At 38.2% G+C, this 17,565-nt stretch overlaps 1 protein-coding gene across 1 annotated transcript in view; it reads right to left on the bottom strand.

Moving 5' to 3' along the window:
- colec12 (collectin sub-family member 12) overlaps positions 1–14,238 on the bottom strand; it is a 209,844-nt gene extending 195,606 nt beyond the window's left edge. The window contains exon 1 of the mRNA XM_028803778.2: positions 13,716–14,238. Coding sequence (XP_028659611.1) covers positions 13,716–13,722 — 7 coding nt within the window. The 5' untranslated portion in view covers positions 13,723–14,238. The remainder of the gene's footprint in view (positions 1–13,715) is intronic.
- Between the last annotated feature and the right edge of the window lie 3,327 nt (positions 14,239–17,565).

Here is a 17,565-nt window from a genome sequence, read left to right as displayed (position 1 = left end):
GTTTTGTACCCGTGACCGTGTATGCATGACTTGTTTGTTCCTCAGCGTGCGAAATATGTATAAGTAATAAGGAGGATCGCACTCACTGTTAATATGGAGCCTTTTCTCCAGTTGAACGGTTAATAGTGCTTTATTTTAATGAGATCCACCTATGCTGCCTAGTGTGAAGGTGTTGAGATGACGTATGTTTAATATGGACGTTTCCTTTAGATATGTGGCTTTGGGTGTCACTTCTTATTGATTTGGGGGGGGGGGGGGGTGGGTGAGGATTGTTGTTGCGCGCGCGTCTTCTTTCGTTTTGTGTTCCAGGGGCTTGTTGAATACCCCTCTTTGTGTGTGTCCCGTCCGTTGCTTGTAGGGTGTGTGGGGTGGTTTTGTGTTCTTTTTTTTTGTGTTCCAGGGGCTTGTTAAATCCCCCTCTTGGTGTGTATCCCGTCCGGTGCCTGTAGGGGGGGGGGGAGCCTTGCCGTTGTGCGCGAGCGTCTTCTTTTTTTTGTGTGCTAGTTTCGTGTGCAATGGGTTTCGTGCGGTGCCTGCCTTTGACTACATTTTTCTTTGCGTTTTCCCTTTTTCTGTGCTTGCGGCGTCTCATTTCTTTGTCCTCTTGTTTCTTTGCTCACTCCTTTTTTCTGTGGTCTTGTCCGCCTCTCGTGGCCCCTCATCCGCCTCTCGCGGCCCTTCCTTGCGCCTGCGCAGTACGTCTTTTTGCAGCTACGGCCCATGGCCGGATGTGCCTGCGTCCATCATCCGGTTTAGCATTCTCGGTTAGTAATATGGACTATGAGGCCATGTAATTAAAGCAGAATCCTTGACAACCTTTAAGAAATATCTGGATAAGATATTAGGATAGCTCAGCTATTAGTTAAACAAGCAAGTTAAATGGACTGGATGGTCTCTTCTCCAGGGCTGTCTTAACGCAAGGGCACACTGGGCAGTTGCCCGGTGGCCCCATGCTAACCTAACTATGTTGTGACATATTGAGTTGTTGTGCAGGTAGGGACCCCAGTGCACTGCTTTGCCCAGAGGCCTATAATGCTGTTAAGTTGGCCCTGCTCCTCTTGTCTGTCAAATTTCTTATGTTAGCGTGCATGTCACTGTACAAGGCCTAGTTTCAATCCCACTTGACGTAAACCACAAAAGCAACATCCAAACTTACCCAGTACATGTGCCCTGCCCCTCCATCACAAGACTGCAGCACAATACGCACGGCATAGCAACACATAGGAAGGGACAAATGATACCCAGAAGGAAGTGCTGTGAGCAGAACTTTGGTTCATTCTTGATACGATTATGTGCTCTAAAAAGGGCAGCTCACCTCATTCTTGGCCAGGCTGGAATTTATTGACTACATTATAGGAAAAATGTACTTATGTTACCAGTCCCCTATTGGATAATAATACCTCCTTCAGTTTTATCTGAAGAATACAATTTGACTCCAACCACAGCTTCTAAATTTATAGTCAGTCCCTATTACGATTACAATTCATTTCAATTACCTTGGTTTTGATTACTTAAAATTAATCAATGGAACTGATACATGACTTGTTTGCAGACAAAACATCTATTACAGAAGTTAATAATGACTTTGTTACAAAGTTCCTGTATATATCGATTGTTTTGTAAATGCCTCACAATCATTCCAGAAGTGTGGATGAAAAATATACAAAAAATGGGTGCACAAATGTTCATGACTGGAAAGTTGTTGGTTCAATTTTGAACACAAACAGAATAAGACAATTTAGAAAATAGATACTGATGTCTCACAATACTTTCATTTTAGTTATATTTATTGGCCATAAAATATTGCTTCATAAGAATGATAGATTTCATATTTAGTCCTGGTACCATTGAAATTCAAGTCATATTCCATGAATGCTCTCATTAATCCTAATATGCAGTTTTTTGATTTTGTACTTGTACTGACTTAGATAGAGGCAGTGAGATTTTTAATGAAAACTATGAAGAGATGAGATATAGTCACTAAATTGAACCAAGATCATTATTGAAAAGTCAAACTAAATCTTTTGCCAAATTCAAAACACTTAACAGAAATCAAACGTATTTATGCCAAAAATCGTGTTTTAACCAAGAAAATAATAAACCCTCAAAGAATCACACATTGGTATTCTTTATCCAAATATCAAAGGATCCAGGAATGCACACAATGACCTTTGTACAGTTTTGCTAATAATGTCACGTGCCATGCATTACATTCCAATATTGTGGAGTCCTTAACAAAACAAAATGGCATGACAGAATAAATGCTAAAATTTTTCAACTTTCCTAAAACATTGTCCTAGAAGGAAATATATATCAGAATCAGATTCCTTGGGTAAACAGACTCCTTATGTAAAAGCCCCAAAGCTCCACAGGAAGAGCACAAAAATTAATGAAAAAAAATGATTATAACAGTACTAATTAAAGATCATATTTGCAACATTAGAAGTGCATGGTGTGGATTCAGCCCTGACTATTATGTTCTATTCTAATCCCTCAGTTTGTACAAACATACAATGACAGACATAATTGCTATAGGTCATGGTACAAGACCTCTTTTTCTCTTCCTTTAACATAGTTATTTAGCTGCTCTTTATTTGCCTAAATATCAGACACCAAGTTTACAGAATTCAGAGTGCAAGCTCAAAATTTAAGGGTTATTTGTCCACAAATGACATGCTGTTCTGTATCTCTGTCACAAACTGTTTACTTCATCATTTGTTACAGCTAAGAGATGACATCTGAATCTTTAAAGACTCATGTATAATATTTTCTGTTAACATCATCAAGCACATGTCTAAACTGGAATAGTCACCTTTCATTATCTCATTAAATTTACATTTTTAGGTTTAAAAACTGCACAAACTTTGTTAGCCTTATCAAAATACTGTTGACTTTCCAGGGTGCTTTAGGATCTTTTGAATTACTAAAATAGAATCCTGTCATTGTCAGAAAGAATTAAAGCTGCTGAAATGAATTACTCAATATGTACAACATATTCCTGTTTAGTATTTTACAGTCACAGTCTCCATTATCAGAAATAAGAAACAGACCTCTGAAAGAATTGTTGCTTTACAGATGTCAAAGTCAGATTGGATGCTACCAAAACGTTTAGCTCTCCTACTGGGTGGGGAACGCTCAGGCTCTGGATTTGAATTTTGGGGGGGGGCATTATAATTCACTCAGTCAGTCAGTCAGTCATTGTCCAACCTGCTATATCCTAACACAGAGTCACGGGGGTCTGCTGGAGCCAATCCCAGCCAACACAGGGTGCAAGGCAGGAACAAATCCCTGGGCAGGGCGCCAACCCACCACAGATATAACACTCAGTGTGAACTAAATAACATATATATTTCTAAGTCTAGGGCAGCACAGTGGCGCAGTGGGTAGCGCTGCTGCCTCGCAGTTGGGAGACCTGGGGACCTGGGTTCACTTCCCGGGTCCTCCCTGCGTGGAGTTTGCATGTTCTCCCCGTGTCTGTGTGGGTTTCCTCCGGGCGCTCCGGTTTCCTCCCACAGTCCAAAGACATGACGGTTAGGTGGATTGGCAATTCTAAATTGGCCCTAGTGTGTGCTTGGTGTGTGGGTGTGTTTGTGTGTGTCCTACGGTGGGTTGACACCCTGCCTGGGATTGGTTCCTGCCTTGTGCCCGGTGTTGGCTGGGATTGGCTCCAGCAGACCCCCGTGACCCTGTGTTAGGATTCAGCGGGTTGGAAAATGGATGGATGGATTTCTAAGTCTAAACTGGTAATAGAGTATATCTTTGCATCCTTACCCTGAAACATTCATAATGAAAATGAAAACCCAAGAATTCTTAAAATCATTGATCAGTATAAGAGGTGCTTTGATTCAATGTCACTACTCTTACACCAGTGAAAGCAAATCATATTTCCTCCTTTAATGAAATACCAGTCTGTTGTTTCCTGCAGGGTACTGACATGTATGTATGACACAATAATAATTCTGTCATCTATTTATTTTACATGAATGGTTATTTAATTTAGGGTCATAAGGAATAGCATCATCATATGCAAAGGAGGAACCAATCGTGGATGTGGATCCAGTCCACTACTGGGCACACTTACTTATGCACTTATGCATATACCAACACTCACTCAAACATAGCGAATGCTGTATCGGGAATTAACCTAAGACACAGATCTCTGGGATGTAAAGTACTCTTGCACAGAATATATGGAATAAGCAAAAAAAGATAGGGGTATAAAATAGGATGTTACGGATTTGCTGTTTATAATTCATGTTAAGTATAAGAAAGTTTACCCTTAGATAGCCAGTGTTTGTGGCCTAGTTGGTTGGGAACTAGACGGTGTGTGATCCTCCAATACTCACTTCAGCTGCCTTGCCTGATTTATATACCCATTGAACAAATTCTTAGGAACGCTATACTTATACTTGGTAGGGTCCTCTTTTACTATCAAAACAGCCTTAATTCTTCATGACATGGATTCCACAAGATGTTGGAAACTGCTGGCATGAGTGCATCATGCAAATTCTGCAGATTTGTCAGCTAAACATTCATGCTGCGGATCTCCTATTTTAGCACCTCCGTCTGTTGGATTCAGATCTGCTGACTGGGAAGGCCACTGAAATCTTTGTCATGTTCATGAAAGCAGTTTGAGATGACTTTTGCTTTGAGACATGGTGCATTATCATGCTGGAAGTAGCCATTAGAAGATGAGTAAAATTGAAGCCATGAAGGGATGCACGTGGTCAGCTACAATGCTGAAAGAGGTCATGGCATTCAAGAAATGATTGATTGATATTAACAGGTCCAAAGTGTGCCAAGAAAACATTCCCCACACCATTATACCACCACCACCAGACTGACCCGTTGACACAAGGCAAGTTGGGTGCATGGATTTATGCTGTTGGTGTACCATCTGTGTGTCTCAGCAGAAATCATGATTCATCAGACCAGACTGTTTTTGTGAGTCTTTGGCCACTGAAGCCTCAGCTTTCTGCTCTTGGCTGACAGGAGTGGAAGTAGATGTGGCCTTCTGCTGTTGTAGCCCATCCGCCGCAAAGGTTCAAGATCATTTTCTTCTCACCACAGTTGTGCAGAGTGTGTTATATGAGGTACCATAGTCTTTCTGTGAGCTCGAATCAGTCTGAACATTCACTTCTAAACTTTCTTATTAACAGGGTGTTTCCAACTGCACTGGAAATTTTTGGCTTTTTGCACCATTCTGAGTAAACTCTAGACTGCTATACATAAAAATTCCTGGAGAGCAGCAGGTACAGAAACTTTCACACCAGCCCATCTGGCACCAACAATCATGCCACAGTCACAGTCACTGAGATCACATTTTTTTCCCATTCTGGTGTCTGAAGTGAGAATTAACTGACGCTCTTGGACAGTATCTCCATAACTGTATGCTTTGTCCTGCTGCCACATAATTGGCTGATAAGCTAATTGCATTGATAAGCTGGTGTACAGGTGTGCCTAATAATTTGCCAAGGGAGTGTATACTATATAGAGAGAATTATATTACATTTCAATATGACTTGGGATAGTGTTTACAGCCGCAAGGTACTATTGTGAATACAATTTAAATGGTTACTATTTAAAGGCACTTGTATAGAAACATGATTATTTTTTGGTTGCACAATGTACTTCAAGAGGAAGTAAATAAATTTGTTGACTAGATACATGTTAGTTAATAAAATACAGTAGTGTGCTAATCTATATATATATAAGCCAATGTATGTGTGTGTGTATCACTTCCAAACGGCTGGAGCGATTTCCATGAAACTTGGTACACGTATTTCTCATTGGTCGACTAAAAATACTGTAGGGTGAAATCAACCCTAACCCACCCCCTTCTGGGTAGGGTAGGGGTCGATCTACCGGACTTGTATGCATGTTATCATCCAGTTGACACTTGGAACAACCACCAGAGGGCGAACTGGAGGTGACTGCCACCATTCTTTATGTTTGAGCAGAACCGCGCCCCATTGCTTTTGAAATTAAACAGAGTTGGCCTTTTCTGAGCATCAGCTGGATGATAACATACACACAAGACCGCAAGATAAGCACATTAGTGAGTCTTCATTGTTTGTTAATTTATTTTTATTTTTAAAATTGTGTTTTTTAATTATATTTTTCTCAAACAATTTAAAAAAAAAACACTTTATTTTCCTCCCGGGGTATTTCAGCTAGTAAAAGATAGAACACTAAAGTGTTTCGCTCCCCAAAAACTGAACACACAGAATGGAGGAGGTGATTCCTGCTCCCACCTCCACCATGCTCCTCATACCCACAAGAATGTCTCATCTTCCCACTGCTGATATTGTAACTCATGCATTCAGTGCACACCTGTACATTACACTCTGAACAACTAACAATATAAAACAACATTTCACAAGATGTTTTGGACATTTCTGCACGCTTTACTTACTGTGACTTCATAATAAACTGTTTTCTCTTTATTTTTCTCTTGATACAAGTCTAAATAATTTTGAGATAAAGATTCTGACCTCCTTATTTGGCACGCAACATCTTTCTCAATGAAACAAATATACTCTGGGACTTCTACTTAGCTTATGAACTTGTGTGGCGGAGCTAAACGCACACTCCGTTTCATGAGTAGCAGGCAAATTATATCCAGATGCAGCAAGGAAGAGCCAAAGGAAAGATGTGGTGCACACAATAAAGAGTACAGTAAGGCTGGAGAGTATAATCAAATATGAAGTCCAGAAAGTGAGGTTTTAAATATTAAAATGCATTTAATGGGCTGTATCTTAAATAGCATGTATTGACATACTGAGTTTATCTGTTATTGTGGCAAGTTCCGTTGCTCCTTAATATTCTGCAGATGGATTTCCAAACCTGAAACACACCTGGACGTGCACCTTTAGGAGGACATGTGTGTTGCAATCAGAACAAAAGAAGGATTCATAAAATGTCTCATACAACACTTCACAGAACAACAGTCTATAATTACATTTGGATTTTTTGCATTTTGGGAGGTGACTTTTATAAAAGAACATTAAATAAAACCTTTGCCTAAAGAAACAACAGACAAGCAAAACATGGTAAAAGAAACCCACAATGTGCTTTGTAATGAGGCTGGAGTTGGAATAAAAACAGCCTAGCAGAGATTTTCTTTTAATGTCTTTCTGAAGGCAAAGATCTTTAGCACTACAAAGCAGCAAACTGCTTCTGGCAATAAATACAGTCGCCCACCTTAAGTCTACAAAAGTAATGTCTTTAGCACCCCCACTTATTTAGTTGCACTAAAAGTGAAGTCAAAAGAAATGCACTTTATCCTGCGCTTCTAACCGCTTCCCCTTACTGATAAAATAAGTGGTTTAAGGAACAAGACAGTCCATCAGTTTACCCATTTTTAGTTCCTTTTATTTTGAATTGCATCATAAGACAAGCAAAAGTGCAACTCAAAGCAAAATAAACTACACAAGGGAGTGCACTGGGTATATTTTAGTCCATCCATCAATCTTCTAAATTTGTTTAGTCCAGTTTTCATAGTTGCTGTAAGGTAGCATCTACTGGAGCAGTGAGATAAATACACCACTTCCCTGCAGAGCACATTCACGACCATGTCACATTCCCACACACAGTCTTTGGGATACTGGAAAGCCCAAGTGAATATTGGGAACGTGTGCAAACTCCATAACAACAATTACTGAGATAGAATTCAAATGAGTGGACCAATGTGTCACCCAGCAACTAACAAGCAACCTCATAATTTACAATCCAACATTTTAGCAATATACAGTGATATGCTGTAAGAATTTATAGAAACAATAATGACCCTCTTCACTGGCCACCCAACAAAGATAAACCAACTGTGAATAAAGTGAAGGTATGTGGCACACTTGTGCATTCGGAAACTGTTTAGAGTTTCTAATTCATTTAATCTGTACATCTCTGGGATTTAGGAAGAGGAAAAATCCTTGCAGACATAGGAAGAACATGTAAGCTTCATGCAGACAGTACCCTGGACAGCGGTCAAACTCAGTCTCCAGGGGTTGTGAGATAGCAGCGTTACTCACTGTGCCACCCTACTTTCAATACTTTTAATTTCCCTCTTTTACTATGAGATAGCTGTGCTTTTCACTGTGCCACCTTGCTGGTTTAATGGTTTAAGAAGAGTTTAAAGAAAACACAGCAGATAAGAAAAATATCAAATAGAGAAATGTGAGCAGGAGACAGAAATGATACAATGAGAGAAAGAAAGAGAAGATAAAGAAAGTAGAGAGGAAAAGAAAAAATGGAAAAAATGAAAGTGAATAAGAAGAGAAGGAGGGCTAGAAACTGAAGAAAATGGCACTGAAATGGAGAAACGTAAAGAATGCAAAGAAAACTGAAAAAAATGAGAGAAAACAGAAACACGTACAGTAGAAAAGGACAAAAGAGAAACAGGAAAGGGCAACTGACATTAAGAAAGGGATGAAGCTGAGGGAGAAATGGAGGCTAAGACAGTGAATACTCAGGATGGAACAAGAAAGGAAATTTTGCATCACTGAAGGAGGGGGAAACTGTCATGTCTTTTACCAAAGCAGAAGAAAAGGGAAAATTGGGAAAAATTGAAAAGCAATTAATGAGGGGAAGAGAATAAAAGATCTGTTTTGAAGTGTGGGAAAAGGAGATGACACAGAAGAAAGAAAGAACAGCAGAAAAAGTAACAGGAGGACAATAAGGAAAAACATACTGGAATAAAAGTGAAAGAAAAGGATATGTGGAGCCCAGATAAGAACTGCTGAAGGTCAGCTTGCCATATGGTACCTAAATTCTAGCACTTCTTTAATGTTTTATTTGGTTTAATCATTTTACTTTACATTTTTAAAAATATCTTCTTTGTTTCCTAAACTATTGTGTATTTGCTTTCAGTTCCAAATGATACTTTTGTTTTATTCTAAAGCTTATAATTTAAAGAGAATGTTATATTGCTATACATGCTATTCTATATGCATGTTTAATGTTATTTTTTTCTGTTTTACTGTAGGATGGTTTGTGCTTTTATTGAATGTTATTTTGAGAATTAAATTGACAGTTTTATAATTTTAACTTGTATAAAAGGCATGTAGTACATGAAAATAAATTTCAGTTGACATGAATCTATGACACTGTATATATGTGTAAAAAAGCACTGAAAGAGCCCATTTATATTTAGAGAAATCTGGATATGGAAATTGTAACACAAAACAGACAAAGGGATATTTCAACTAGAGTATGGTAAAATAATTTTCTCCAATCTTCATTGTTATTTAATCCTAATCCAACTCGGGGATGCAGAGGTTTAAAGCCTATCCCAGGTATATCAGGCACAAGGCAGGATTCAGATCTGGACAGGACAGGACACCAGTCCATTACAGGACCCTCTCGTGCTTATGTCCACACAGAGTTAATTTAGAATTGCTCATTAGTCTAACAAGCACACCATTGGGCATGTGGGAGGAAAACGGGAGTACCTGTGCAAAACTCATGACAAAGAACGTGCAAACTCAAAATGGCATGGGACACTGGATCTGTGAGGCAGTAGTGCTGAACCCTATACCGCCAGTGTGTAAAAATAATCTGATCAAATAAGCAGCTAGGGAATTTAAGAAAAAAGATGGATTTGAAACTATAAAAAATGTATAGCAAAAGCATTAAAAATGAAAAATGCATTACAAGAAACCTACAGATTACTAGGAAGAAGGATTTTCACTGCCAGAGAATGACAAATAATGACATAAAAAGATAATTTAGCAAGCAATGAATATCAAAAAATAAACATATCCACAATGTGATCAGATTTTCCAAATAGGACTTCTCAATGTGATAAAAGAGAGTGAGCTGTAGGCAGCAGGGAAAAAGAGAAAAGAAGGAAATAAATAAGGAACAGGAAAGAGAGAGAGAGAGACGGAGATAACAGGGGCAAGAAGAAAAGAAAACAGACAGTGCAGGGGTGAGAGAGACATAATAATGGAATAAAGAGAAGGGAAATAGAAGAGAAGAAACATGAAAAAGCAGAAGTAAAAAGGCAGTATAGATAGATAGATAGATAGATAGATAGATAGATAGATAGATAGATAGATAGATAGATAGATAGATAGATAGATAGATAGATAGATAGATAGATAGATAGATAGATAGATAGATAGATAGATAGATAGATAGATAGATAGATAGATAGATAGATAGATAGATAATTTTAAGGTGACAGCACATTAAGAAGAGATTTGAGTCCACAGCTTAGCAGATTGTCAGTCTGTTGCTTCCCTTGAACGGTTTAAGCATTGATATTTGCAGATTTTTATAATATTATTATGCTTGAACATGTTTCCATCCATCCATTTACCAACCCGCTGAATCTGAACACAGGGTCACGGGGGTCTGCAGGAGGGCACAAGGCAGGAACCAACCCACCGCAGTTGAACATGTTTCAGATAACTAAAATATTTTTCTAGCATATCTAACTTTTTATGTCTTCTTCCCAAAGAAATGAGGAAAGTTTATAACTGCTTAAAGATTTTAACTTTATAATAATTCCATTAAACTAATTTTTGATTGGTTATTTTCAATTTGTATTTCTATTTCTTTCTTAATAGATGAATGGAAAAAACATCTGAAATATGCAAAAAGTTGCCAAAAAATATTACAAAGTCCTGAATGAAAACTAAATGACATAGCAGGAATTGCTTCTGCTTATTTTCCAAAACAGACAAAAAGTGCAGGTTGTTCTGTATATAACAGACAATAATACTCATTCTGACAGTGGAATGCTCTCACACTGTCATATTGCAAAATTCTGCATTGTTTTGTAAAGCAGTTTTGCGGTTCCTGTAACAAACACTAAATTCAAAAAGGAAAGATCAGCTGATGCTGGAGGCAGAGTACTCAGTGTTGCTTTTTGGGATATGCAGCCTATTAAAAAAACTGCACATATTACACTTCAGAAAGTCACTCGTGTTTGAAATATAAAGTTGAGTTGTCAGATGTCCTATAATAACAAAGGTTTTACCGTGAGGCCACAATGGGACTGTGAAATGATGCCAAAAAAATTTCACAACCCAGTTTGACTTCCACTGGCATTTAATCACTAGCAGATGTGCAGGCAATACAAGCATTTCGCCATTTCTGGCACACTTGAACAAGGAGCAGATGCATGCATGAGGTACATAGCTGTCACTAGGTGTGCACACCACATCGTATGTTTGGAAGAATCATGTAAGGCCTGAGCCACTCACCGGCATCACCATTTAATGTTTTGAGCACCTACTATTGTTTTTTAACTTACAAAATATTACTAAGGTCTCCTACAGCAACATTTCCTTGTTTTTACAAAATATTCTGCATAGAATTTAAAGTTTGAAACTCTTTGTTTATAAAGTATCCGTCACTCGGTATAACTGGCATTTCTGTATGTGAGTATTTTTGCCAAAGCTGAACCCCTTCTAGGCTGTTAAGTGATGTCCTTCACTTAAATGTTGTCCAGTACTAAGCTGTGCCCACATCATGAGTGAAAGGCACTATATACACCATGCCAAAACCCTTAGACACTGTCATGAAATCTTACTTATCATGTGCTGTGAAAATTTCTGTGTGTGGCTCATGTTAGGCTTCTGACAGAAACCATGGGACATAATAAATCACATTAGATGAATCAACTTTTTGACATAAATCATTGGCATGTAAGTTATCATTGCAATCTGCTTTACTGTATTTCCTGTTAGGTCACTTAGTCTTGAATGTAACCTTACACAAAGCTCACCAAGCTTTCAATAGATTCACAGTGGAGAACAGCAGAGTAAAAAAATAAGTGCATTACATAGTCCAAACTTTTGTCTTTTAAAATGTATAGTTCCATAAAAGTGTGCTCATTAAATGCAAACATTTCACAAAAAATGGTGCACAGTGATATATAATTCCTCTATAACAGATCAGAAAATACCACAAACTATGCACATCACAACACTGTTGAAAGGCTAAAACAATAATGAAGTAGTATAAACTTTATTTGTCCATGCATCCATCGGCCTATTAATAACACCATCCTTTCTGCAGTAAGCCATAAAGCTAAGGCAGGACTATTGTGAGCTGTATGGTATGTCAAATGCACTGTTCACGTCTTCTGAAGCCTCCTGGCCCCTATTCAAAGTTGGAGGCAACTTCTGTTCTTCTTAGGAATTACTAGCAAATTTAAATACCTAAAAACATCCCCCACTAAAGACAATATTGCCTTTGGACAGTAAAATTCACATTAAAATGTGATGCTATTATTTAGCCATTTGACCCTATATGCACCGTAAAGGCCTGAATAAAACTTAAGCTGAAGCAATGAATTTCAATGATGTGCTCAAACAGCAGGGTCCAGGCCTCCACAGTGTCCAGGTCACCTGATGTCCACGTACTTTCCTTGTTTTCACTTGACATTGGTCTTAGTGTTAGTTAGCATATGGCCTTCAGTTCTAATTTACTGTAGATTTCCAAATCTACCCTGATATGATTTGCCATTCTTGAATCTTAAAATGTGTCTGGCCAATTGTTAAGGGCAGGATTGATATTCAAACGCCTTTCTCCCAAACCCATCTACCCCCCCCCACGTATCTTGTTTGCCAATCTATAAGATGTTGGCAGGCAGTGTAGTGTGCTGGTGAAAGAACTTGACTTTGTCTAATAAGGCTGTCAGTTTAATTCTGGACTCTGCCTCAATGTGTGACACTGAGGGAGTCACTAAACCTGCCTTTGTGCTAACTGTAAAAGTAGCTGTGAACAGATGTGTACAGACGGTAATCAAAGTGCTGTTTGCACCAACTCTTTGAGCCTCTTGATTCCCTTCTATCCTGCTCATTTCTGTCTTCCTCGAATTTCGTGTCTTAGCATCCTTCTCTTGTTGAACTCATCTTTGCCACTGAAATTCTGGCGTTTGTCCTTATTAGAACATTAGAACACTCTAGACGAGAATTCTGCACCCATCTAAAAACATCACACTGAACCCCCACTTCTTTTAATGTGATGCCCAACCTCTCATGTGGCACCTTATCAAATGCTTTTTGAAAGTCCAGATAAATAATATCATATGCTCCTCGTAGAATTCCAGCATGTTAGTAAAACACGACCTCCCTCTTTTGAACCCATGTTGACTGTTCCTAATAACTCCTGTCCTTGCCAGGTGTTGCTCAATCTTATCCTTAATATTTCCTTCCATTAATTTTCCCGTGATGCATGTTAAGCTATACTGGCTTATAGTTGATTGGATCTGCCTTGTCACCCTTTTTATACAGTATAATAGGATGATATTTGCCATTTTCCAGTCCTTCGGAATCTCTCCAGTGTGCAATGACTTCCTAAAAATTTGTGTCAGCGACATTATGTAGCATAATGACTGATACATTCAAATCGCAGCTGTTGCTGACTTTTCGAACTTATTAATACAGTTTCCCCATCTTTAATACAAATATACACGTAAAATGATTAGACATTCCAAATGGTGCACATTATTTCTTCTACAAAAAGCCATAATTATGTTTCGTTTATCTCGATTTTGAAGATTTATTTGTTACATGTTTTAAATTATCCAAATGTTAATCATCTGATTTTGCCTGAATAAATAATGGATTTTTAAGTCTAGAAATGTAAACGTTTTTTTCACGTTGAATCACAGTAACATTTTGAATGTTTCAGATTTATAACGGTGCCAATAATAGTTATCCATACGCACCGTAATAAAGAAAGTCACCCACAACACGTACCTTTCATCGTGGTACCGGAGAACAGCCTCTAGAAATAAAGTTACAAAGCAAAGCTCTCTATCGCATCTCCCGCTTCTCGCAAGATGTTCTGATTCGCCTGCCCAGTTGCACCGCCGTCTCTCGCGCTAGCAGTTTAAAGCCCAGTCCATACAGTCCGAAGACGGCCGTCTGTCTCACTGCTGTGGGAGAAGCTCTGGCTACTGCGCTGTGGTCGTTGTTTCGGAGCGTCTTTCTCCCAGTGCGTCTTCTCGGACTCCACTGGCTATAATCAGAAAACCACAAACATTTCAAACGAGAAAGGAAGTTCCAAGTCTGCGGGCTTTACTTGCTGCCGAACCACGTGTTTTGCACATCTGTCTGATCCCTCTGGTGTCCGTTTGTTAAAGGGGGAAAGGTGAAGATGTCCAAGGAGTGCAAAGCGCAGGATGTGCGGGCGATTCTGCAACTCCGCAGATGACTTGGATTAGATGACTGCTGCGCCGAAACGGAATTTCGGAAGAAAAAAAAATCTGGGATTCATTAAGAACTCCTTGTCACGACGTCAGCTCGCCAGACCCTGGCTGTAAAACCGCAAAACAGGGGGAGTTTCTTTCTTTCTTTCTTTCTTTCTTTCTTTCTTTCTTTCTTTCTTTCTTTCTTTCTTTCTTTCTTTCTTTCTAACTGTGAAATAATAAGACGCAAAAAAAATGAGAACCTCCATTAAACAATAGACTTATTGGGCATTCCTTCAGTTGCACTGGCTTTAGAAATCGATTTGAACTATCAACAGGAAATAATTTAGTACACCAAGTGATTTTTTTTTTACAATCAATTTAAATTGTGAAAAAAATCATCTTTAAATAAGGTACTTCACAGATTTTATAATTTAAATCTGGGAGCTGAGAATCAATAAATGGTCAATTTATACACCAATCACCTTTGGAATGGCATTGTATCAAACTACTGTTGTATTCCTTTGTGAAAAGAACAATCTCAAAATTTTGGATCATTTTGTTTAAGAAGAGTTCTCTGTATTAAACTGTATAGTAATCCAAAATTTTTAACCACTTCCTGTTCATAACACTTCCTTAGGACCCTGGTTGTTGTCAGTCTGTAATATTTACTTTAAGAATCTAACATTTGTATTATTAGTCTGCAGCACAACATTAATGTATTCAATTTAGATTTTTCTTTTTGGCCAAAAAAAGAAAATCTCAGTGCCGCATGATATATTAGTTAAGAATGCTTGTACTGTACAAAAATTCTTATCATTCTCAAAGCCATTTAGTCCTGTTCGCGGTCACAGGGGTTTGTGGCCTATCTGTACAGCCTCAAGGCAGGATCAAGCCATGGACAGGACATCAGGTCATCGCAAAGCTCATATAGGGATAGCTTAGATCAGGGGTGCCCACCTCCAGTCCTGGAGGGCCACAGGGCTGCAGGTTTTCATTCTAACCCTTTTCTTAATTAGTGACCTGTTTTTGCTGCTAATTAACTTCTTTTGAATTCATTTTAATTGACTTGCTCTTGAAGACCCTTCAATTGTTTCTTTTTTGCTTAATTAGCAGCCAAACAATAATGAGATACAAAATGAGCCAAAACAGGACCAGCAAACTGTGACCATCATACAATATCTGAAAATAGGTGAAGGTCTTAGGAATGCTGATCTGCTCTTAAAAAAAAGAGAAAAATCCAAAATTTCGGAAATGTCAGCTATTGCACAACGAGAGCAGCAACAAGCCATGGAATTAAAGAACGAGTTTAATTAACGACAAGACTCAGCACCTCATTAAGCAACTGGTTGGAGTGAAATTGGTTGGAGTTTGAGGCCCTGACTTAGTTGGTCTTCTGTTGGCTCACTCACTCCACATTTCACTTCTGTTTGGGTGCCATTTAAGGAAAGAAATGAAGCAATTCAGAGGAACGATGAAGAAATTCAGGGAAACATGTCCTAAAAACCAAGTCAGTTAAAATTAATTCAAAAGAAGTTAATTAGCAGCCAAAACAGATCACTAAATAAGAAAAGGGTTAGCATGAAAACCTGCAGCCACTGCGGCCCTCCAGGACTGGAGTTGGGCACCCCTGGCTTAGATTAACAAACTCACCTTATATAGAGGTCTGAGAATGTAGTTGGGAACTGGACTACTTGGAGGAAAACCTACAGAGACATGGGGGATAGATTCAGATTCTGCTCAGACAACAACTGAGTCCTGGATTCAAACATAAGGTACTGAATCCACGAGGCAGCAGAGCTAACCAGTAGTAGATTAGTTAAAAATATGGTGCCTGCCATAGTGAATAATGGTTTTGCTCTTACAGATAATATAACAGCAAATAATGTACTTCTTCCCAGGAATCAATCAATATATTACATGCCTATACATACATTACATTTTCAAACTAATAATCTTCTTGAAGTACAAAGAATTCTATTCCTAGATATTAACTGCCCTTGGTCAGCCCCAGACTCACTGGGTACTCTGAAATGTATCATAATACACACAAGCAGTGACAATTTCAGAATATTATCACAAACATCTGACAATTGATGCCTTATTGTTGATGGGACATCCACTCATAGCATCACTTTTCAGGATGATAAGAAGTGAAAGAGAATGAAAGAAGATTGCCATAATTAAAACACAATATGAATGGCATTCTAAAAAATATATGCTGTGCTAAAATAATGCGCATTCAGCCTCAATTTAAATGCTGAGACTCACAAAATCTCTTTAACACAGCCAAAAAAGATCATTCCCAATTTTGGAGGCCCACTAGCAGAAAGCTCTCTTTTTTAGTAGTTTTATGTATCCATATAATTTTAAGCATGCCTGCATCTTAAAATTGCAGCTTGAACTTTGGAGCCATTAATTGGTTTGTTAAGTAAGGGTTCTAAAACATTAGCAATTTAATACTTGTATGTTATAAAGTGGATATTAAAATTATTTCTAGTATAGTGATTTAAAAGTCCTGTGGTGGGTTGGCACCCTGTCCGGGATTGGTTCCTGCCTTGAGCCCTGTGTTGGCTGGGATTGGCTCCAGCAGACCCCCGTGACCCTGTGTTCAGATTCAGCGGGTTGGAAAATGGATGGATGGATGATTTAATAATTGGAATTAAACACTAATCATTTCTATGTGTAAAGTACAATTTGAAAAGTGTGACAATTATTATTTCTGCTTGATACAAATGGTTAAGCTACAGATTCTTCTTATTAAGAAACCACTATAAGTATGCAGTATTTCTAAACCGGATAAAAAACATTTTAGAAAGTGTTGAAATATAATGACTAATGATGTTTAAATCTGCATTAAAAATTATATCAACAATTTGTGTAGATTCAGCCAAGCTAAAGTTCAAGAGTCTGAGTTAAGGATCACCAGTGCTGACTTACTACCTAGCACTAAAACATCTTGTTTTTTCTGAATTACAGACAAATAATTTACACTCACTCATCCTTTTTCTTTACTAAAGCACTTAATTAATGATGTAAATAGAGCTATATCATTTGATTTAATTAGTAAAAACAACCTGTGAATTATCTACACAAGAAAACAAGTTAAGGTTATGATTATGAATAACTATAACTATAACAACATCATAAGAAAAGAAAGAATTGGTCTCAGCTCAAACCCCTGACTGCAGACAGGAATGAGGTTGTATTGTCCTCACTCCTCTGCTCATATTAACCATGATTTCAACTTTATGAAGAAACCATCTTAGTACAGTGCTTAACAGTGCAAATAAATTCTCAAGCCTGAAGAGATGAATGTTATTGTCAGAGGTGTCAAAGTCTGTCTTTAAATGATAAAGAATAAGGAGGGTGGCATTTCATTTATGCTTGAGTGATAGCAGTTGCTGCGCTGTAAGGAG

This window comes from Erpetoichthys calabaricus, chromosome 6 (assembly GCF_900747795.2).
Source record: "Erpetoichthys calabaricus chromosome 6, fErpCal1.3, whole genome shotgun sequence".
Lineage (NCBI taxonomy): Eukaryota > Metazoa > Chordata > Cladistia > Polypteriformes > Polypteridae > Erpetoichthys > Erpetoichthys calabaricus.
Note: the sequence above shows the minus strand (reverse complement) of the source record. Positions and strands in the feature narration are given on the sequence as shown.